Raw genomic sequence first — 24,001 nt, forward strand, 5'->3', positions numbered from 1 at the left:
GTTGCAGTCATAATTGGAATTGCCCTGTGGTTTTATCAGACCTACAGCAAGTCAGGAGTGGCAGCCTAAATCCTTTGCAGATAAGAAAATGTGACTTCCTAATGTCTCAATTCATCTTCATTCCCCCTCTCAATTAACTCCATAAACTTTGAGGGAGTTCTTACCCAAAACAGTGATTATTCATAGTCTGAAATCTCAGCCTGAGATGATCTCGATGTTGGCTGTGACCAACTGAAAAAAAAAAAAAAAAATTTATGTAACTGTTTAAATGCTCCCTTCTGCAGAGAAAATGTTGGCTTGATAAACTGCTCTGGGAGCTTCTCAGAGCCAGTGTTTGCTTCCAGCCAGCTGGATACTCATGTTTGCTAATCCCAACCTGCACTGCAACATGTCAGGTTGCTGTTCTGCAGTTCAAACAGCATCTCAAACTCCTTCTTTTGTGCCACAGAGGAGCTTCCCCTGGTAACCTTGCTCTGTGCTGGGGCTCATTTTAGCCAAGCCAGCACACAGAGAGGCTTTATTTAGCCTACAGGGTGACACTTGTGACTGGGGACGTTTTTTACAGAGTTGGGCTGCAGTGTGAGTTGTTACTGACTCAGTGGACTTCCCTCTCAGGCTGCAATGAGGAATTACTTCATTTAATGGCAACCAGCAAAACCAAGAGAGAATTTGTGCTTGTTTGGCTGTAAAGTAGCTGACAGCCCTGCCTCTGTTCTTAATGAGTTATTCTCACTTTAAAAAGCTGTTTTGTAAGGAAAACTAATGATGCTGCTTTCCATCCTCCTCCACTTTCACTGAAGTAATTTGGGTCTTTGTAGTGGCAGAACAAATCCTCACTTCCACAAGAGACCAAAAGATCCACCTGAAGCAGAAGCTGAGATTTCTGTAGGACACTTTAGGACACTTCACAGGCTGGGCTCTCCTGCTGCATCTCTGCAAACCTGATCCAAAGGCAGCAGGTGATTTACTGATGTCAGCTGTGGGATCAGACCCCAGAAGGACATCTGGGCTTGGCTGTACAGGTGTGGGCAAGGGCAGGGCAGTGCCAGCTGGGAGTGGATGGCAGCAGGGCTGCAGGGACCTCTGTGTGCCCCCAGGGCCCTCTAAAGGGAAGGGGGCTGCCCTCAAGTCCAGACCAGAAGTCAGAGTCAAAGCTCATCGTGAGCCTGGCAGCAGGCAGGGAAACTGCAAATATTGGAAGAAGAGCTTTGGTGGAGGGAGGCTGATAGGGCTGGTCTGGTGAACACTAACTCATTAACTACTAGACTAATCATGAACACACTGGGGAGTGCTTGGACGGGGTTGTGCAACCCTTAAGGGGCTGAGAGCTCTGGAGGTCTTCAGGCTGCTGTTTCCTGTGTGATTGCTGCTGAGCCTGGGGGAGTGGGAGAGTGGCATTGCTGCCAGCCCTGCACTGACCCTGCTGTGCTCTGACAAGGGCAGCCTGCCAGGGCAGGCTCTGTCAGCAGCTTATTTACAGTGAGAGAATGCAGGAAGGGCAGGGAACTCCAGAGAATGGAGTTTGTTAACTTGGTGCCTGACAGCCCAGTGCAGCTGAGACAGGTGATAACTCAGGTGGGCTGAGGAAGGACAGAAGGGATTCAAGTGTTTCTGATTTAACAGATTTAAGAAAAGCCCAGGGAATTGAAAAGATGAGGAAGCAGTTATGTGCACTCATTGCAAACAATTCTTCATCTCTGCTGCCTAGGTCTGATTTCACAGGATGGGAGAAGGGATGTGTGCTGCTCACAAGAACAGGGATGTTGTTCTTGTGCCCCCCTTGCTTTGGGTGCCTGGCTGATCTAATGAACAGAAACCAGGGACCCCACAGTGCCATGTCAGCCCCTGAGTGATTTGGCAAAGGAGTTGGGACAATCTCTCAGTTATAAATCCCAGGTCATCAGTAGAATCAGGGCTGGTAGGTGCAGTTTGGCTGTTGGCTTTCCCTTACCAAGGAATTGTTCTCTGCTGCATCTTTCCTCTGCTTCTCACCCTTTCTTTCCTCCTGTCCTTCACATCTCTGAAAGTGCTCCTTTATCCTCCAGGTTATTCCAGCATGTCCCTTCCATCTCTCCTGGCCATGGAATTGCTGAGGATGCTGTTCTGGTCAGCCCTGCTCAGGGGAATTATAACTAATTACTAACCAGCTACTAATCAGTCGTTACACTGTTTTTTTTATTGGAAAGGAAAATTCTACTGATCCCTGAATCTATTCTCTACTCCTTGGAAGAGCTAAACTGACTTGATTTCTGTCTTTCTGTCCTGCCAGGGTTTTTTATCTTGGAATCTTCTCTTAGCAGGAGTAAAAGTGTGAAACATGGCCCAGCAGAACTTCCTTGGGTGGCCAGACAGGGGTCGATCAGCACAAGTGTCTGAGGAAGCACTTCCCTGGCTGCTGGAAGGGCCTCCCCAAGCACACAGCCCATGCCAGCTCTCCTGGAAGTGCTCTGCCAGTGAGTGCTGGATTTGCAGGGCTGCTTCTCAGCACTGGCAGGAGGTGCTGATGTGCTCTGAGCAGCTTCTGGCAGCCTTGCCTTGCTGGCTTGCTCTGCCCGTACTCCTGAGCACACTTGCAGCTCCAAGTGCTGTGCCACTGCTCCATGGTGGGGCTCACAGCCCCATCTCCAGGCTGCTGTTCCTCCTCCTGTCCCATCTCCCTCTTTTCCCTGTGTCCATCTGGCCTTTTGGGTAGGTGAATTGCTGGGAGCCAGCTCTGCAGTTTCCAGGCTGGGTTTGCTATAATATGTTAAGCTTCTCCCTGTCTACTCGAGCGTGAAACACATCCCTCCTGCAACCCCTCAGTCTGAGTTAATTATTAAAATCCTGCTGTTAAGACATATGAGCATATGTCTGTCCAGCTGCCATGCTGACTGACTCTCCATCATGTGCTTGAGAAACGTTCAGAGAGGTTTGAGGAACTGGTGTCCTGTATTTCAATGTATTCCTTTGTCTTTTCCCTCTGGAATTATTCTTCTTGTATGCTCCTTACCAATTTTTTTATTTTTTTTTTATCATTCCTTTATGTTCTCTCTTGTCTATGCACTGCTTTGATCTGAATCCAGAGTCATGGTGGTCTAAATCTCCTGTTGAAATGGAAGCAGCCCTTGTGAGTCAAACAGGGGTTATTTGTATTTCAGAGATTCTGGGAGGCATCTTGGGATGACTTTGTACCTGGTTAAAACACCAGGAGGATGGATAAATTCATGTGTATGTAAAACTGTCCCTCAGCTCCTTCTAAATGTACAACTTGGAAGCCTGGATTTGGCTTTAAATGCTGGCATTGTCAACAAGCCCACTGAGAGACACTGGGAGTGTTTCTCTGTGTCTCAAGGTGATGCAGGACTGAAAGATGAACATGATATTTCCTATTTTAATAAGAAATATTTCCATCTAAAAGGATTCAAAACGATTTTGCTGTCAAGCTCTGGTGGCTCCCAAACGAAGTTCAGTTTATTCCAGAGCTGTCCTAGTGTGGTTTTGCCTGATAATTAAAGAAATTTGAGGGAGGCAGTTCAGAAGGCTGTTAACAACAAGAAATAAAACCATCTCTGATAGTGTCCCTTAGAAAATAATTTCAGAACAGCTTTCAGGAAGCTATTTTAGCAAAGGAACACAGCTGGCTCCGTGGGTGTTGGAGGTAGGTGTGAGTTTCCCGTGGGCCATGCTGGGGAGAACAGGCTCTGGGAACTGTAGGTGCTGCAGTTTCAGTGCTCTTGTCTTCCCTCCCAGCCTGGTGGCAAACGGGTGGCAGCCAGGTGCTGCAGCAGTTCAGAGTGGGATGTGATTTTTTGGGTGGCTCCTGGCTGGTGTTTCCCCCCAGGCTGGAGGTTAAGGAGGCAGTGATGGCCCTGGCAAGGGACAAGCAGGGGCCAGGCACACACAGATCCCTGTCCCTGCAGCAGGGCTGGCTCACTGCTGGGGCTGATCAACATCTCCCAGCCCACATTCCGCTTCTGGGAGCATTTCAGTGTGCTTAGATTTCAAATGCATCACAGAAAGCTTTTGGGAAACAGCTGTTCCCCAAACCTTCTTAAAACTGGCTCTTCTCTCCTGATTTTTGTGTGCTGTTCTGTTCATGGTCTCGTTTCTCTCCAACTGCATTCTCACAAACGAAGCTGGCTAACCACAGGAGACATCCTGGAGTTGTTTATGTACTCTCCCAGCAAGCTCTGAGCAATGGGAGGTCAATTAAGGGATTTTCTTGAGTGCTCTTTTTATTGTGCCCCATCACAGAGGTGTCCCCCGAGGGCACCCAGCCAGGGACACGGCAAAGGAACAGCTCTGCTTTGCATGTTGAGACCCTCTGTGCTGCCTGTGTTCCAGACAGGTGCTGGTTCAGGAGGGTGGCTCTGAGCACAGAGACATTCCCTGATCCCAGTGTGCAATCAGTATTCACTCTACATCTGTGGGATTGATGGCTCATGAGTTCCAGGCATTGTGGTGCTTTTAGAATCCAAATGTGCTCTGGTTTTCCAGTCTGCTCTTCACTGAGGCAGAACTTTTTAATTTTTTTTTCCTTTTTTTTTTTTTTTTTTTTGCTCAGAGCTGGAGTGTGATTGCAGACAAAAAGCAGTGAGTGCTGGTTAGGACCTCCTGTTCCTCCACCTGCCCACATCCAGCCACACCTGTTCTGCTTTTTCAGGCTGAATTTACAAGTTCAGCAGCAAAGTCAAGGCAGAGCCAAATCTCTGAAGGCTGACAAAAGGGAGATTCTAGAAGGAAAGCAGGCTGTTTCTTGCTTTGCCAAGCACACACTGATGCCTCTGTAAGGAGCAGAGAGGGCTCTGTGTGCATCAGGGAGGCAGAAGGTTTGGGAAGACACCATCTGTGAGCTGGGAGAGGGCAGCCCTGGGGACTGAGGTTGGGAGGAGATGCTGTGGTGCCCTGGGAGCAGCTTTGGTTCAGTGCTAATGGGGGGAGCCCCAGGCAAAGAAACAGGAATTCACTTGGGGGCTTCCTTGGTTGTTCTGGAGGTTTCTTTCTGTTTGTTTGTTTGTGGGGGTTTGTTTTGGTTTTTTTTGAGGAAGATGTTTGCTTCTTTCTCCAGCCATAGCAGCGAGTGCCTTGTGAGAGGGAGAAGAGCCCAGCCTGGAGGCCTGGCTTTGGCTGGGGAAAATCCATCAGCCTCATGACACACAAACTTGGGGGGAAAAGAGCAAGCTGTGCAGAAAAGCTGTGATTTGGTGCCTTCCTGAGCTGTGTGTGAAGGGTGAAGCCCAGGAGAGGGCTAAACTCCCAACTGTTCCTGGAGTTTTCCCCACTGTCTCTGCTGCCCCAGTGCCACTCTCCATCTCTGTGCCCTGCTCCATCTCCTGCCCAGCACATGCCATCTGCTGTGGTGATTCTGTCAGGAGCTTGGCAGCTGTCCTCTCACCTCACTGTCCACATTGCTCAGCACGTGCTTCCTGCAGCAGACTGGAATAAGGGCTCTGCAGGCTGGTTTGGGGTGTCTGTGGTGGAAGGAGGGTCCCCACACAAGGTGCAGAGTGGAGCAGCTGGGGACTGTTCACTGGTTCTGTGGCTGGCATTCAGGTTCCTGGCCCTGTGGCTCGAGTTTGGCCCTGGACATGCTTTTCAGTGTCTGTTTTATATCTGCAGGACTGCCTGGCTGGGCTCCTGTGTTGGCTGTGGAGACAGGCCCTCTCTCTGGAGGGTGATTTGGAGCAGGGCCTTGGATAGGCTGCTCTGAATCTGGTTTTCCTTTTGACTCTACGGGGAGCTGACACAAAGGAGCTGCCATGTGAGGTTTTCCATGTTGGGAAGTGTGAATACCCCAAGCTCTGACTGCTGCTGTTCTGGGAGCCACAGCTTTCCTCCTGGGACTGTGTAGGACCCTGGCATGAGCAGTGTGAAATAGTTTATGGATAGGTGTTAAAACCTTTAGTAATGGGTGGGTGATGTGTGGATATCCAGCATTCATCCCTCTCTGTAGAAATACAGATTCTTTGCCTTCAAATTTTTTTATCTATTCTTGAGAATAAAACTTCCAAGCCCTTGCCTTGTTTTGTGGTCAAAAGGAAATGTTGATTCTGCATCAGAGTGCCCTGAGAGGCCTTCAGGGGCAGCCAGCACTTGGCACCCATCCATGAAGGATTGCAGCTGTTCAGCCAGTCCTGAGTTTGTCTTTTACCTTTGCCTTGTCCTGCAGGCTCAAAATCCCAAAGCTTTTCTGAGTGCTCCTATAAACACTGAGCTTTTCTCAAGTGTGAGGAAAGTGTGGCTATTCCTAAATAAGCTCCTGGCTGCAAAGCCCTGCACTCCTTGTGTGGCATTTCACTCTGTAGCCCCCTCAGCTGTTTAAAGTATTTACCTAGGGAAGACAAGGGAGCAAAACAAAAAGCCTCTCGAGGTAAAGTTGATAAGAAATTGCAGGGGAGGAGTTTACAGGAAGCTGCAGTCAGCACTGTGAGCACTGTCAGCTGGGCTGGGTAGGCTGGCAGGAGATGCAGAAGCACCAGATGTGAAGAGTGTGGAAGGAAATCAGGTAAAAATGGAACAGGATCTTGTCAGAGGTGTTAAAAGCTAGGAACAGAGGAAAATCTGTTGGGTCTTGAAACTCACTTTGGGGTTATGAAGTTCATATTTTCCAGGTGCTTGTGTTGATTCCTGTGCTGGGAAGTGGCTGGCAGGACACTGAGTGCTGCCTTGTTTACCTTTCTCCTCCAGAGTTACAGGCTTCATCTCCCAAACCCAAAACTTGAGGGTCCCTTTCTGGGTGAAGAAACCACTAGCAAAATGTTTTTGGGTCTGCAGCCTGCATCCAAACCGTGCTGCTACAGGATGGTGAAATAGATTTGTTGCAGGGCTCAGGAATGGTTCTCACTACAGCAGCCTGGCTGGGAACTATGTTTGCATTAGATAATAGGAGGAAATTCTGCCCTGTGGGGCTGGGGAGGCCCTGGCACAGATTGCCCAGAGAAGCTGTGGCTGCTCCGTGCCTGGAAGTGCTCAAGGCCAGGCTGGAAGGGCTTGGAGCAGCCTGGGGTAGTGGAAGGTTCTTTAGGGTCCCTTCCAAACTAACCCATTCCATGATTGTATGAAGGAATATCAAGCCAATGTGCTTTGACCTGTGCTAGCATTTGTGGGGAGTGGGGATCTCAGAAACAAAGTTTTCCGTGGATTTAATACCACCTGATCTTACAGCATGTGGTCCAATGCAGGATGTAGTGCAGGCTGGATATATCTAGCTGGTGTCCAGCATGTCTCAGAGTCCACAGAAATGTTTTTATCATAGGATTATTGTACTTTCATATGATTGAAAGACATTAGAATATGATATTAGAGAGGAGGTACACATTCACCCCAACGTTCTTCCCCTTCTTCTTTGTATTAATAACTAAAAATAGGAACTTTTTTTTTGGATAAGCTGCTCTGAATCTTGTTACTATGATATTTTCTGAAAAATCCCTTCACCAGGATTTTTCTCCTGAGAAGCATCAGAAAAGAAATGTAAACAATAATTATCTGATTGCTTGGAATGTAGTTTAGAGGTTGCTTACTAACAGGTGCATCTTTGATTGGTTTCATGTGAATTGTTTTCAATTAATGACTAATTGCAGTCCAGCTGTGTCAGGACTCTGGTCAGTCACAAGTTTTTTTATTCATTTTTTTCTAGCCTTCTGATGTCTCCTTTCTCTTTCTTTAGTATAGTTTTAATATATAATTTTCTTTTAATATGATATAATATGATATAATATACAATAATCAGCTTTCTGAAAACTTGGAGTCAGATTCTCATCTCTCACCTCCTCCTGGGGACCGAACACCACAACAGAATCTGTTTTTCCTTTTGACTCTAAGGGGGTCTGACCCAAAGGAGCTGCCATGTGAGTTGACACTCTCAGAGTAACCAGAGCTCTCTTGGCAACTTTTCCCTTTAGGACAGCGAGCTCCTGACGTTCAACATCTCCCGGCACCAGTCCTGGTGGAGTGAAAATGGCCCTGGCTGTGTGAGGAAGGAGGCTTCAATGTCTGGCATCAAGGGGCTGGATAACCATTCCTACATCTCAGTCATTGGCTGTGCCCTGGAGTACCGCTACATCGAGGTGATGCACAGCTCCTTCCAGATCCTCATCGCGGTGAGTGCCTCCGCAGGGCAGCAGCTCCTAGGAGATGCTGCTTTGGTTTTGTTCTTTCCCAGGCACAGAGGTTGGCCTGTGCTTTCCACCACTTTTTGTATTGCCTGATTGCAAAAGCTGCTGTAAATGTGTTTTGTTGGATTGTTTGCTGTTCTCTCTTAATGCAAAGTACTGCTGGAAACAGTTGGAAAAGGGGGTCAGCAGCCTGATGCTTGAAGTAATGCATCTGTGCAACCATACAGTAACAAAGGGTTCTGAATCCCTGTTGGGGTGTGGGAATTCACATTTTGACCCTGATGGAGGAAGGTCAAAAGAAAAAGTTTTGACAGCACAAGAGTAAATGGCATTAAATTGCACCAGGGAGGTTTAGTTTGGATACTGGGGACAATTTCTGCACATAAAGGGTTGTAAAGCACTGGAACAGACTGTTCAGGGAAGAGGTGGAGCCACCACACCTGGAAGTGTTCAAAAAATGTGTGGATATAGCACTTGAGGACCTGGTTTAGTGATGGACGTGGTGGTGATGCTGGTCGATGATTGACTTGATCTTAAAAGGCTTCTTGCAGCCTTAATTCCATGTTTGTGTGAAGGATTGCTCTTAGTCCCCATGGCTCAGTGATGGGTGGTGGAACACACACCTGCACATTTGTTGTGAACAATCTCCAGAAAATGAAATCAACTTTTAAGAGGCAGTAAGCAGCTTATTTTCCTTCTGCTGATACCCAAGATATATTCCCTAAATGTTTTCATCCACTCTTTCCTCATCACAGTCTTCTTCAGGCTTTTCAAAGTACTCTGTAAAAATGCAGCATCCTTAAAATTTAGTGTTAATTGTTTCTCACTTTTCTGTGAAATTAACACAAACAAAATATCCATTGTGCTCCTCACTTTGGTGCTGCTCTTGCATTTTGTAACCCACATGTCTAATCTGCTTTGGGTTGTTACTTTGGGGTTAATGGCTTTAGGTAAAAACATGAACTGGGGAACCATTCACATTTTGGCTTAAAAAAGAAAGGCACCTTGCCCTGTTTAAATGCTGAAGGATAACAGAGATTTTTCAAGTTTCTGGAGTGCCAAGTTCTTTCCTGCACATTTTTGATATTGTCCTGATCCTGCATTTCCTATTAGCTGGGCTGGTCTGTGTGACCCAGGGAACTGCAGGGAGGGGGAAGGCTCAGGCCCCTTTCTTGCCACGTCACAGAGAAGAGGCAGAGGCAGAAGCTCCTGTTTCCTGACTTGGATGAGCTCCCTGGCACGTGTGCTGGCTGTTAATATTCCCTCAGTTCTCCTTCGGGCCAAATGATCTGCATGAATCTGTCTGAGAGCTGCTGCCATGGCCCTGTGTGAGAAAGGCAAACCTGTGTGTCCAGCAGAATACAGCCTGGTGTCTTTTAGAGAGGGCTTTCAGGTGGAGCAGGACTGTACCTGAGTTTGGTGAAACAGGGGCAGACTTTGCAGTCATAACATCCCCTTTTAAAGCACAGAGGTTTCTCACTCTCAGCATCCTTCCTGAACTCCTGAGCTGGCACAACCACTGTGCCCTGGGCCAGAGGTTGAGCCAGCAAATAGTCCTGAGTTTGTTTGGAGTAGATCTTCGTTTTTTGGCAGCTTCCTGACTTACACACATGGCCCTGGGCTGAGTGATCACTCTGATATATAGAACTCTGTCTCTGGCAGTGGCTTTTCCTCTGCTTCTTCCCAAAGGCACATGACAATATTCTCTGTGCATCTGCAAATCATCACTAAGGGCCAGATGGGGAGACAGGAGGGAAATACAAGACAAAATAGGATTTAGGGAAATACTTTCTTTCTCCCTGACATTTAAGGCGCAATAAATTTTTGAGTCCTAAACCCTGGAAATGGGGTTAAAATACTTGTAGGCAAGAAACCCATATGGGCTGAGCTATGCAGTGAACTAAATTTCTATTTGTCCTGTAATAAAAGTAGAGTACTGAAGGCCCAGGTTTGTAAGTGCTTCTGGCTCTGAAATGCTCATGTAATTTTGTCATGTAGTGGAAGGAATGGAGCTTTTCCCCTCTTCTTTGAGGTCAGGCAAAAAGCAAGTCTTTCTCCCTCAGACCTTGCCTGAAAGCAGTCAGCCAATTCTCTCCCTTTTTACCCTCTGAGGGTCAAACTCTTTGATCCCTGCCACTATCTTTTTCTGTTCACTTTATCTCACTTTGAGGCAGGTTTTCTTACGGGCAGCTGTCCCCAGAGTGCTGGCAGGTCCAGTGCTGCAGACAGGCAGGGACACAGATCAATAGCACAAAAACACAACCAGCAGCTTGAAGGCTCAGGGGATGCAGCAAGAGACATGACCTCGTTCCCTCCTTGTCTGAGACCAGAATAGTCAGTACCCTGTTAGGAAGGGCAAGGGACAGGCAAAATTTTGCTTTCAGTAGTTTGGTTTTGCTTTTTCTGAAGCTTTTTAGAAGTTGTGGGGTGGGGAGTGTGTTCTGCTTGGTTTGGTTTTCACCCCAGATACAGCACTGTGAAATCCACGCTGTGTGAATATGCAGTGCCCAACTCTGAGCGCTTTATTTTTTTTTCTGGAAGTTCCAATTCCTTGAGATTACTGAGGGACTGTACTGCAGTGTTGTGTACCTGGGGCAAGGCTCCCTGAGCTCAGTCTTGCATGCCAAAGGAGAGGAAAGCAAACCTGGACCCATCTGGTGAGCACAGTGTTGGCTGTCAGCTTGACTCCTGCTGATTGTATCATCCTGCTCCCGGGCATACATTTGAGGATACATAAGGTCTCAGTCTGCTTTTGCTCAGAGCTTGTCTGTACTCCTTGAAGGCAAAAGCAATTCCTTTAATCTGGAATGCAATCAAACTTGGGCATATTAGTCACCACACATGATACAAGTTGCTGTAGGGCCCAGTATGAACTCTTTCTCAATGCACAAAACACATCAGAGGCAAAAGCTCATTGGGGCAACATCTAAAAGTCTGTCCTGGTACAGAAATGAACTGTAAAGATAATCCTGCCAACCCAGGTAGGAAATGCAGCAGCAACTTCTTTGTCAAGATAAGAATTTGCTTTGCTTTTCCTTAGCAAGGATTCATCTTGCACGTCCCCAGCTTGCCAGCCAGCAGGGAGAGGAGTGATTCCCAGTTCTGAAATACCTGGCATAGCTCTGGGCTCTCCATATGGTACTTCTGGGAGTGGGGAGGCTTGGGCTTTTCCTGAGGCTCCACTGAATGGGGTAGAAATTGGAAATGTCTTCCCAGGCGCCAAAACTCGCTGCCTGCCTGTCTGTTGTTTTCACTCAGACTGACAGGTTGGAAGGTTCCCAGGGAGGCAGCAAGGCAAGCCTTGACAGCAGATGTTATGTGAGAAGCAGTGTGCAAGAGATGCCTTGCTCTTGGCAGAAGGTAGATTTTCAGTGGTTGTAATTGCATCCAAAGAGTAAAGAAGGTCAAGGAATTAAAGGATTTTGATTGCCTCTCTTTGGCTATCTGGTCACAATAGCTCTTTCACAAGCTGGATTTTTGCTTTCTCACAGCAGACTTCCCTTCATTTCTCCCTCTTGCACTGATGTCAGTGTGCACCTTTCATTAGCTCTGATTAGAAGTGAAACCTAGAATGCATCTGCCTGAAAGAAGAGTCTTTGCACCTCTTCTCTGTGATGGAAAAGCAGTGGCAAGTTTGTCTATGGAGAGAAGCGTTGGAGAATCTTCACTAGGACAGAGGTAGAGTAAAGCCAAGATCTTACACAAGTAACAGTAACACCTCCTAAAATTTGCCTTCCCATCCTTGATGTATTTTGCACACTTGCAGCCAGCTGCTCCCTTTCTCCAGGTTTTTCTCTAATTTATTCTTTCTGGCCCCAGAGCCTTCATTCAACACTGCTGTTGGATGAACAGTTTTCAACTCTCTATTAAAAAGTTCACTTCAGAGGGCTGAGGGGCAAGGGGATGCTCAGACATATGTTTCCCCCATTCCCTTGGGACACACTTGTCTCTTCCTGTCTTTCCCACTCTGTTTGCCTGCAGAATGCTTGGGGCAGCCCAGCTCCCTCCTCTCTTGTGGGGCAGCGTGTGCGTTCCCAGGCTGACACAACACACCTGCCCTCAACATGTGTTCCTCATAAAAGGCTTAATCAGATCCTTCTGCAGCTTGGAGAAGCTGGTACTGCACATGCAGAACAAGCAGAGAAACAGCAGCAGAGGCTAAAGCCCTAGAACATTCTTTGGGGAATTAGAGCAATGGCTTAGTGTCATTTTACATCGCTGACGTTTTCCCTCCTCCTCCACCTGCCCGATGTAATTTGCCAAGATCCAGGAATTGTTGGTATTTCCCTGGGATACAGAACTTAAACCCCTCGTTGGTATTGAAATCAGCAGCCAGGATGGCACTTGGAGCAAGGGCGAGATTATTCCAAATTGTTGGCTTCTGTGAAGCTTCCTGTTGTGTGTTAATTGCTGATAAACTGGGTGATGTTTGGGGGTTTGACACATCGTTATCAAAGATGCAGTCAGAAGGGAATTTCAGGTGTTTCTTGGAGACTGCTCATTCCACACCCCAGCAGACTCTTCCAAGGGAAAGACTTTCTCCTCCTTTGCTGTATTTCATTCATAATTTATTCTGAAGGTGAGACACGGGGATTTCTGTGAGTTCAGTTAATCCTTGAGATTATTTAGTTTGAGGTTATTTAATTACAGATGAATCCTTGAGAGCATTTAATTAGGTCAGCACATAAAAAACTGGAGCTCATATTTTTGGTGTACATCTCTTCCCCCCCTTGCCATTGAGACTCTCCTGTTCTGGCCAAATCACAAGACAAAGCTTCTTTGAAAAAAAAGTTCCACTAAATAAACAAGTTTTTTTTATTGCTGAAATGCATCTAAAGAAGGAATGGATTATAAAATCAATAAAAAGTAAATTTTAAACACTAAGCAGATGATTTTGAATCAAAGCCAGGAGATGGAAAGAATCAAAAAAGAAAACCCTCCACTCCAATGAAGCTGGAATTAGAGATTTAGGGAAGTTCACTTAATTCACTAGGTTTTGGTTGGTTGGTTTGTTTTTCTGAATGCAAAAAAAAGTCACCTTAGTCATAAAGTGAAAAATGTATGGGTGAGCAGACTGATGGTTGAGGGTTATGGAGCATTAATTCCTGTGCAGAACAAACTTCCCAAGTCAATCACATTGCTTGGTGCTTCCGAACCGTGAAAAATGCCCAGAGCTTTATCAGGTTTGCTGTGACAGTACAGCTGATAATCGCTGCTGACTCTGCTCATAAACTGGGCAGGTAAATCATTTTCATTGGTAATTCTAGCCAGAGTTTCCTGGCACAGGTACCACATAAGATTTGTGTCTACGTGTTATAGAGTGTAATTGCAGTGAGTGGATTTAGGGCTGCCACTTTGCATGGCTGTTAACCCAAAGTTCCTGCTCTGAGAGGTGATGGGAAATCTGGGGAGGGACAAAACGCTCCTAGAGTTCCCTTGGAATCAGGGTGTGTATTCAGGGTGCATCTTTCCTGCCTGGATATTTGTGGGTGTGTAAATTGAGTTATTTGATGTGATGTAAGAGGCTGCATCTTGCAAGTATAAAAATGCTCAAGCAAGTACAGAGGATGTGTGTGAGCACTCTCCGAATTTGTTATTTGGGTTCAGATGCCTTTATGCTGGAGATCAGAAGGCTGGTTGGACCTCTCCTGGCGTGCTGGGACGTGCAGGATGCTCTCTCGTTTCTCCAAGAGCACCTGGCTCAGGTGCTGCAGCCCAGGGTGGCTCCCGGCTCCGGGAGCGGCCTCGGGGCTTCAGCACCACGGCCAGAGCCCGGGCCGGGAGCCCCGCGATCCTTTGGCTTGGGAAAGCTGCCCGAGACCATCGAGCTCCCCCAGCACTGCCAAGCCCACCACTAAACCTGTCCCCAAGTGCCACATCTGCTTGTCTTTTAAATGCCTGCAGGGACGGTGACTCCACCACTGCCCCGGGCAGCCTGTGCCAGGGCTAGATAGCCCTTTCAATTATGAAATATTCCCCAATATCCAATCTAAACCTCCCCTGGCATAACTTGAGGCCATTTCCTATTGTCTGCTTGTTTCTTGGGAGGAAGAAAGCCCTTACCTGGCTACAACCTTCCAGGGAGGCACAGGGGGCATTAAGGTCCTTCCTCAGCATCCTTTTCTCCTGAGCCCCCCTCAGCCATTCCTCATCAAACTTGTGCTCCAGACTCCTCCCCATCTTTGTTGCTCTGACCTGTCCAAAACCTGCCACAAACTTCAGGAAAAAAAAAAATCCAGGTTTTATTGTATTGCATAGGATAAAGGAAAAATCTCTGATATTCTGCCTTAAACAGTGATAGTTCCATTCTGAGACAATTCTAAAAGTACAATTAGATTGTCCATTGCATGTGGCCAGAGGATTTATGTTTCTCTATAGCTCACAGGAGCTTAGCCTGAAGCAGCCTTGGTTACAGAAAAGCCCAGCAGAGGAATGAGGGAGTCCCCAGAGCTCCCCTTCCTCCACTGAGGTTATGGGATGTGCTCTCATAAGGCTCACCCAAGAGGAAAGGACTGAGCTGCCTTCTCTTTCAGATGATTATAGAAGAATCTTCAAAGGAAAAATAGGGTTTAGTGATGCTACAAAAACATTCCATTTCCTCCCAACAAGGTGGTTTTTGTCAGGGAGAGCTGGAGAGACCACAAACATTGTAAAAGTCGCCAGCAGAAATCTCATTATCCTGCCTTTTGTTTTCGGGTGTGATGTATTTTTCTGTCATATTAGAAATGAATGGACTCTACTTTTCAAGCCCTCCCATGCATCATTCTGTCTCCACTTGGAGTGAGTCACTGTGTGTTACAGGCTGACTCTTGTTCCCAGGAATTGAGTTCACAGTGGAAAACAATTATGCCTCACAATAACTTTACTAATGCAGTTACTGTCAACCAAGATCTCACTAAGTGGGGTGTTATGTAAAGATGTGAAATGAAGGATGGAGAGGATATTTGATTAACAGGAAGAAGGCAAAGCAAAATAAGACCCTGCTGCATCTGGAGTGCTTAACTCCCATAGTACCAGGAGTTTGTTTCTCTGTTTAGGCTGAGGAGCACCTTGATGGTGAGCCTGAAGGAGGCAGCTCTGATGCTTTAGAGCTTCTAGAAACTACCAAGTTACTTATTTTGGCATCTGAACATTTCTGCCAGTACAGCACCATTCTTATGGTTAACTAATTTTCTATCTCATCTGCATGAAAACTACTCACCTCTAATTGGTGACTTACCCCATAGGACAGGAGTGCTGAGCTGATGAGTTCTTGTCATTCCAGCTCTGTCTCCTGTGCATTGCTGTCTGTCCTACAAGGCCCTCTCCTCTATCCCCATCACTTCTTACAGAGACTTAACTTAGCACAGCAGTTTCAGTTTCAGCAAAGCCAACCCATGTTCTTGCCAATCATTCAAGCAGCTGAAGGTGCTGCTCTGAAGGTGAGGATGGTTCTTACAAGTTTTCCTTCTGGTGCTTTGCCTGTGCTCCATCAGTGCCTTCCCTGACACCCACACCTGCCTCCCTCCCTACAGTAGGTATGGCTTGGCTCCACAGTTACAGAAGTGCTGCCAACTGAGTGTAAACAGTGCCTGCTGAAGTTGTGCCCAGTGGGTTCTGACCAGGCTCACACTGGCTGATGCTAAAATGATTTATTCTCTCTCTTTTCCAGCTGGTGGGCTTTGTGTACGCCTGTTATGTGGTTAGTGTTTTTACAGAAGAAGAAGACAGCTGTAAGTATTTATCAACAGATCCCTTGGCAAAGGTTTCAGTAATTTTTATTTCTCTCTCAGCTGTTTGTCTGTCAGGGCTGAGCTGCCATCAGACTTCTTTCCATCTCTGCCTCTGTGTGTTATGGCACTAACTACCCCTTAAGGATCAGCTATTTTTACCCCATGTCACTCTGTGTTAGATGCTGTAATTCTGCTACACTTAGAGCACAAAAAGAGCTTGGTTTTGGCTTCTCAGCTGGCCTAAGAGAAACTGGGCAGCTGCTTTTGTTCTCAAGCTCATGTAGCCTGAGAATAATGGCTCTGAAATATTACTGCTGTGATTAAAAGCACCTACAACAAAGCTCTCAGCCCAGGGCTCAAGTGGGAGACCTGCAGAGTCTCATGTGCCACAAGCTGAGGATGAAGCAGATCATGAGAGTTCTTGCCAAGAAGCAATCTGACCACTTAATTTAAGAGCAGAGGAAGTGCTGTATTTGAATTACAAGGAGGAAGGAGCCAGCTCCCTTGAGTTGGGTACACAAATCTCAGTGACAGTCACTGTGTCACCTGTCAGGGTAAAGACCCCCAGGTCTGTGGCACCTGTGCAGGTATCCAACTGCTCCTGGATTTCTTTGCCCCTCTAAAATACCCTTTGAGAGCAATGATTTTACAAACAGAAAATGGATGCATGAAGTAAATGCAAAGTTAGATTTGTTTGGCAATGTGTTGGGTCGAGGCCAGTTTACTCCAGCAAAGGATCTCATCCAAAGGTTTTACATCCAATTCTTTTAAGGCATTGATTAGGTTTGTGCAAGTAGCTTTGTTGTTTTAAAGAGCAGCTGGCATGGAGGAGAGCTGGAAAACAACAGCTTTGAACTGAATATTTGAAAGTACATGAAGAATGTGTTTTCATAGGAGCGGGAGGAGATGCATTACTTATCTGCCTTGTCCTTATGTTTTTTTCTTCCTTCCTTCCTGGCTGAACTCATTCTCCTGGCTTTATTGATCATTTCTTTAGAGCTTGGCAGTGCACTTAGAGAAGGTGCTACATTATAGTAATATTTTTTAAATTAGGCTATAGCTCTTGTATTAGCTAAATAGCTCCAGTTCTGAGCCCCTGCTGAATATTGTAAAGCAATAACTTGACAGAACTAATTTTTATAGTAGGGATCTGTTAGGAGAGGCAACAACATGGAAGGAAGCTTTATCTAGGCAACACAGAGCTGGTAATTTCAGAATATGTATTTTTTTTCCCACTAACAAATTCACTTTCCCTCCCAGTCTCCCAGCTTGGAGTTAAAATGCCAGCTTGAATAATTAACAATGACAAACCATCAATATTTCACACTCACAGGGGTAGATCCTTCCAGTGACCTGAATAAATTTGAGCTGCGTTTTAATTTTCTCTTCCATTTGTGGTTTCCTTTAAATGTTGCTTTGATATGCAGCATGAAGTAATTATAAGTGCAGAGGCACATTAATCAGGAAGCTCATGCTAACGTGATTTTCATGAGAAAACACAGCAGTAGGGACCTACTAATGCTGAATTGTGGGCAAGAATATTTTAGATGTGCTAATGCAATGTATTGAATCACAAGGAACCACACTTAAGATTTATTTTGTAACTATCTTGGATTTTGAGTGCCCTCATGCTTGTGTGTTCAGATGATAAGAGTTGTGTTTGTTCAAGGTACTCAGCAGTTACTAAAAATTGCAGTTCTTTAAAGTTTCCCAATTGAGGCATTCCACAGCTGAGGTGATAAAGTTAATATCTTGGTTTTGTTTAAAATGGTAGCCTGTTTTGATTTTGGAATACTCAAACACTTTCAAAAGTGGCTGAGAAAAGGTAAAGTTTCACTGAAACTGTTTGGGAATTATTCCCACAATTAACTTAGAACCTCTGCAGGTTTCACCCATTACCTGGCAGTTGTCCCAAAATTGCAATATCAGCCTGAAGCTCTCCATCAAGATGGAATTTCTCAGAATTTGTCGTCCTTAGGTTTCTAAATATATTTTAAGAAGTTTGGGTTTTTTCACATCCAGTATATTAGTAAATATTTTTTCTATTATTTGATCAGCAAAAAAACCCTCAAACCTCTTCAGCTTAAATTTAAAATAATAGTGCCACCTTCAGGAAAGAAAAATAAACAGGCACTTAAATAGTTAATAAAACTCTCCAGTTATTTTTAAATGGCAGTTGGACAGGATGGTTTTCACACTTCCATACAAAATGTGCTAACTTGGCACCAAAAAATGATCCAAACTGGGTCAGTTTAAAAGGGCTTTGGAAGGCCTGCGAGGTCAGTGACAAATCCCAGCACCTGACACCCTCCTGCCCTGACTGTGCTGGCCAGCTCTGTGCTGCAGGCTTGGCCTGGAGTCCAGGGAACTGAGGCAGCCCTGGAACATTCTCCCCTGGTGCCTGAGGGAATTGTCACTTGGAGCTCTCCCCGCTGAGTTGCGCTGCCCTCCGTGAGCCCTGGAGAAGGGAAGCATTGTTCCTGCTTGTGCACAGTTAAAAGAAATTCACTTGGCAGAGGAGATGCAAAAAATACCAGAGCTGGAGATAATGAGCTGGGTGCAGTTTTCCAAAGCTGCTGTTGTCTTTCAGGAAAGACAAGTGGGGCAAGCAAATTCCCACTTCAGTGTGTAACCTTCACGGGGAGGGCTGTGCTGCCAGCCTCTCCCTGGCACTGCCTCAGGAGCTGTTCCCCAGCTTCCTCCCCTCAGCTCTGGCTTTGTCTGCTCCTCTCCTATGCAGTCACAGCGTGGTGGCAATACCCAAGGAGGCTTTTCTAGAGTCTTCCTTAGCTCTGCTTTAAGTTTTGTGTTAGCTGAAATCTCCTCTTTGGCACGCTTGCCCATCCCAGGAGATCCCAGAAATCCATACCTGAAAAAAATCACTTTTCTGTTCTGTTCTGTCACTAATTTTTGTGTTTATGCCATGACATTCACCAAGCCTTCCTTTCATTTCCTTTCAACTTTCTGGCCATGTTTGTTTGTTTATTTGAGTTTTGATTTTTTTTCAGTTGATTTCATTGGTGGATTTGATCCATTTCCTCTCTACCATGTCAATGAAAAACCCACCAACCTTTTGTTCAAGCAGACATACCTGTAAGTATCATCTGTGCTAAGAGACTCCACGTGCTTCTTGGTTTCAAGGGTGCCACAGGTTTGGGTTTTCCCCTCCTTTTAGGTTGATTTCTCCAACAGGCTTTTCAGGCATGGAAGGAATGAACAAATGGACACCACAAGGGGTGAAGCTGCCCTTTCTCAGCTCCAAAATCATTTTAAATTCTGTTGCCTCCAAGTACTGAGCCTTCCACGTGTGGGGCAGCCCAAGAGTTCAGCTGAGAGCAGAAAGGGGAGTTGTCCACAGCAGTTCTCTCATACCAATAATGAAGGGCCACTGTTGAATTCCCATTTCTGCCTTGAGGCCCAAGATCACAACTTCACTGTGTCCACTTAAAAGCTGGTTCTTAATGAGATTCTCAAACACAAAGGCCAGTTCTCTCTGTTTAAAGCAGCAGTGAGATCTGATTTTATATTCTTTAAATTGCTCTGCAAGAAGCAGTTCAACACATGGAAGTTTTTTACAGCAGCTGCTGAGGGAGGCTGTTTTTCAGGAACAGAGTTACCAGAGTCCTGCCAAAAAGAGGGATGTGAGGATGGTGGAAGAGAGTGGGGCTGAGGGAAGAAATACTTCCCTGAGGTGGAGTGGTGGATGTGCCCCTCTGATTTCATAAGGACTTACTGCCCACTTTGTCACTGCAGCACAAGATCAGGAATACAAATAATTTCTGCAAAGCCATTGGAGTCCCTGTAACTTTGGGGGTTCTCTAGTGTTATTACAAGGGATGCTACAGGAGATTAAATATTGATTTCTCTCTCATTTTGTCACAGTGGGGTGGAATTTTTCATAGTCGGCAGAAGCTGTGCAGCTTTAAGCAGCTCCCTGATTTACTAGCTGGATGCAGCAGCATGCTGAAGAAGCATCACATTTTTACAGTACCGGGTTTGGGCTGCTTTTTTCTTAAAATGACCAATTCTGCTTGTGAAACAAGCTATCACTCCTAAATGAAGATTCCTATATGGGAAAGATTGTAATATGAAGAGAAGTTAGCAATGTAAAACTTTCTTCCAGGACCTGAGTAAGATGGGAAGCTGCTGCTCAAGTCCACAGATAATTTTATTGTTCTTCCCTCCCATTCTTTAGCCCATCACTTCTCTGTTGATATCTTCTGCCAGCACAAAATAATATTTCTTTCAGGCTAACAGAAGGGGAAAACAGCTGCTGAGCTGTAGATAATGTGACCCTCTATAAATTTCAGCAGCCACCAAATAGCAATTTTTGTTTATTTATTTCAGCCTATTGCCTCTTTTCCATGCGTGTGAATGGGAGGAAGGGATAATTCATTCCCAGGTTATGGTGCCATGGAGTGTTGCAGGCATTGACTGCCAGATGCCCTTGTCCAGCTGTGAAAATCATTTAGTGATGACTTGAAGGCAGGTTTTTTTTTTGGGTTTTTTTTATATCCTCTTCAAAAAGGTGTGAAACAACACATTCATCAAACTTATTTAAGTTTAAGAAGGGCTAAGGAAAACACTCAGTTTCTGGTTTGAACTCCTTTTTGTTGCTGGAAATGCTGAATGAAACCAAATTTATTCTACAACTGATCACTTGGAGCTGAGCAGGAGCAGGAACTTTCATTTTAGGATGGCATCACCTCCTTGGCTGCAGTCAGATGCACTTTCTGGGCTGCCACACTTCTCTAACAGGATCACTTTCCTTCATTCCCTAATGGAATTATCCTATTCACTCCAGTTTTACCTATCCTTTTCTGATGAGATCTCATTCTTTCCTCCCACTGTGCCCTTTCCTGCATTTCTCTCCTCTTCATCTCTGCATTTATGAGTTTTTAGAGATCTGAAGCTCCACAGAACAATGGCATGAGCTGCTAAATTCAGTATTCAAACTGTGCACCAATCAATTGATTTTGCCAATCAAGGCACTACACTAATTATTTAATAATAATAATAATAATAATAATAATAATAATAATAATAATAATAATAATAATAATAATAATAATATATTAGCATTTGTGATAGAAGACATGTTAAAGTCTTCAGTGCCTGAGTTTCTCTGTTGAAGTACTTACCCAAAGGATAGTAAATCACTTCTGGAAAGACAAAGTTGCTCACCTGAGGCTAAAAGAGAATATTTTCAGTGAGTTTTTAGGAAGAAAGAGTTCAACCCTTTCTCCTCCCTCAACTGAAGCACGAGTTCAGGCACAGGTTGTGCCTCCTGGCACTATTGTCCCCCCTTGTGCTGCACAGCTCAGGAACTCAGCTCTGAGTTGCTTTTCTTCTTATTTGTTCATTTGTAGTAACAGAATTCTCATCACTTGAGGCAAAAAAGCATTTTTGCACCAATAACTGGAAGCGCTGGCCAAGCCAGCTTTGACATTTCTCACTCAAGCTGTTCTCTCCAAGGCCCTGCACTACCTGCCAAGTACCCAGAGCATCCTGAGCATTTGTCAGCCCCTCCTGCCTGCTGAATCCTTTCAGTTTCCTGACATCACTCTCCAGATTTGTTTTGGAAAGCAGCACTGTGCAATCTGAATTATAAAGCAGAATAGCCACAAAGTGTGATTTTGTACACAGGGCAGTGCTAAATCAAGAACCTGCTGGGTGGCAGGAGGTGCTCTCTGTTTATGTAAAAGGTACAGGGACAAGCACTAGGTCTTCCTGCCTTTTCAGGCTGTGTTTGCAAGGGCAGGCAGTGAACTGCACCTTTGTGAGGCTCCAGCCCCTAAAGGGATCTGGCACCTCAAGTACTGCATCACTTTAGGGGCTTCAGAGCCAAATTTGAGTTGTGGAGCCAGATTTTATGGACTTGCCTTTCCTCAGATCTGCCAGTGGAAAGGGCCCTGTGTTAACACAGGGTGTGACTTCTGTCAGATGGAGACCTCAGTATTGACAGGGCAGCAACAGGAGGTATTGGTTAATTGAGGGATCTGAGGCTCCAGTTGGCAATTCTCACTTCAGTGGTTCCTGATCAATCTTTTGTGGGTCACTGTCTGCCGGCCAGAGGCACGAAGCAGCTGTGAGCATTAAAGGACTTGTCCCCATACATCCATCATCCCCTACTGGTCTAAAGTGGGTTCTTCAACACACCAACAAGTACAAGCACACAAAAAACATTAAGTCAAAAAACCAAAGTCCAAGACTGAAATACTGGAATAAGAAGGAGAGGGAGGAAAACTCCTTTAGAATTGTTTTCCCACCTATCTTCTCCAAACTTTGACAAGCAGAATAATTTACAAAGGAAACTTAAACAATGAGAAAACATTCCACTTTGTTCTGAGGAGAGAAAAAACACAAAACAAAACAATTCTGCTTCTCTTTCTAGGTAGACTTTTTCCCAAACAAACAACATGAATTTGCAAACTCTTTTGATCATCCTGAAGCTGCATGTGTAAGAGGTGATGTTTCAGCCAAAAGCATTCACTCACCTTTACTGCTGGCTCCAAAAGTAGATCTGCTTATCCTGCTGCACCTACACCAAAAGCATATCACTGCAATTTCAAGCAGCTCCTGTATCCTAGAGATGACTCTTAGCTTTTTAAGTTTCTAACCACATTTTATGCAGCTCCAAACGCTGAGGATCCATAGATCTAACACTTGAGCCTAACTGCAGCATATTCAGGTCTGACACGTGTATTGCATTCCTTCCAGCCTTGAAGACTACATAACCACATTACTTGTGAGCTCTCCATCCTATTCCTCATCTGTAGTCAATCATATTTAAAAGTCCAGAAGAAGAAAGAAAAAATTGTCCTCATTATTCCCACACCATTTCTGTCACATAAAGAAACCATTGAGTACTTGCTCCACACTCACATCCTGCCTTCACCTTCTTTCCCCTCTTACAGGCCTGCGTAAGTGAAGAGGAGCCAGAGGATGGATGAACCTTGCACTCCACCAAAGGTGCTGCAGGAAACAGTCCCCTGGGGCCTGGATCTTTGGCAGAGGAAATGCAGGATGGTGAACTCCACTCCATTTTTTTGCTCCTTGTCTTCTTTTCAAACGCAATGAATGTACATCAAAGAATGGCCACACAGTTGGTTTTTAATCCTCCAAGTGCCCTGACGAACCTTTCCTACCACAGTCTGCTGGCACTGGCCCAGAAATGGCACAGGCCTAAAGACCTCTGGCAGAACAAGTTCACCAAGAGCCTCTCTCCAGAGCTACAGTTGAAGTTGGAGCTGCTTCCTTGTGCCATGGATCCAGAAAGAAGGAAGCACTGCATAACACCCTGGGACATTTTATATCTTCTGTAGTTAGTTTCCTCCCCTTTTTCTGAGCAGAGCCTAAATCCCCTAACACAACTTCATCTCCTCCCTGCCTGCATAAAATGAGGTGGGGGCTCTTTACACTTGAGTTACTTAGGCATTGTTGGGTTCTGAGTTATAGGTGAGAACTTTTCCCTCCTTTGTGCCCCCCAGCCAGGACCCCCTTGCTCGTTCTCTGTAGACATGGCAGTAGGATTTTGTCCTGGAGCTCAGCCTTCTGGGGCCTGACTCCTGTCATGCTGAACACTACTGCAGCCATCAGCCCTTCACTCAGCATGCAGCTTCACCCCATCCAGCCAGCCCAGCCATCCTTGGAGCAGCTGTAGCTTACTCTGGGTCTGCCCAGCTACATTAAATTAACCCTGGTGTAGCTGAATCCTGCTGCAGGCCCTGGAAAAGGCCCAGTTCCTCATGGAGCAGAGGTGGGTTTGCACCTGCCTTCTTCACCTGGAGCCACACCTACTCCATGGTAACAGCCTGGTGGAAGAGTTTCATTTGTGACAGGCTTTTTGAGGGGAGGGAAGGGGCTGAAGGGGAATGCAGGTGTAATTAAGTTGCATTAATGAGCTGCAGCAGTTGATTAAAAAGAAGAACAAAACCAAGTCAGTTTTGTTAGCTGTGTCTCCCAGCATGTTAAATGTCAAAAGCAGGGGAGGAGCAGATGTCAGCCAGCCCTGGCCTTTTTGGGCTAATACTTCAAGTGCTGTTGTAATTCATTGTTGTTTTGCCTAATTTGTTTGGGATCACTTTGCATTTTTTGAGAAATGCTTTTCAGAAGGGTCAAGTTTGAAGCCATGCTAGGGAGAAGTGTGAGGGAAGAATTAAAAACAAAAATAAAAACATTAAGTGCTAAATCAAA

General features: G+C 45.5%; 1 protein-coding gene across 2 annotated transcripts in view; it reads left to right on the forward strand.

Moving 5' to 3' along the window:
* The window catches only part of NKAIN4 (sodium/potassium transporting ATPase interacting 4), a 50,184-nt gene extending 26,183 nt beyond the window's left edge, over positions 1–24,001 (forward strand). Inside the window, exons 4-7 of one of the 2 annotated variants that reach the window (XM_030233073.2) lie at positions 7,881–8,078; positions 15,745–15,805; positions 18,814–18,898; positions 22,723–24,001. In XM_030233073.2, the coding sequence (XP_030088933.2) occupies positions 7,881–8,078; positions 15,745–15,805; positions 18,814–18,898; positions 22,723–22,732 (354 nt within the window). In that variant the 3' untranslated portion in view covers positions 22,733–24,001. Of the gene's footprint in view, positions 1–7,880; positions 8,079–15,744; positions 15,806–18,813; positions 18,899–22,199; positions 22,220–22,722 lie in introns of those variants that run through there. The other variant, XM_050982242.1, reaches the window with a different exon arrangement.

Source organism: Serinus canaria, chromosome 20, assembly GCF_022539315.1.
Source record: "Serinus canaria isolate serCan28SL12 chromosome 20, serCan2020, whole genome shotgun sequence".
NCBI classification, from domain to species: domain Eukaryota; kingdom Metazoa; phylum Chordata; class Aves; order Passeriformes; family Fringillidae; genus Serinus; species Serinus canaria.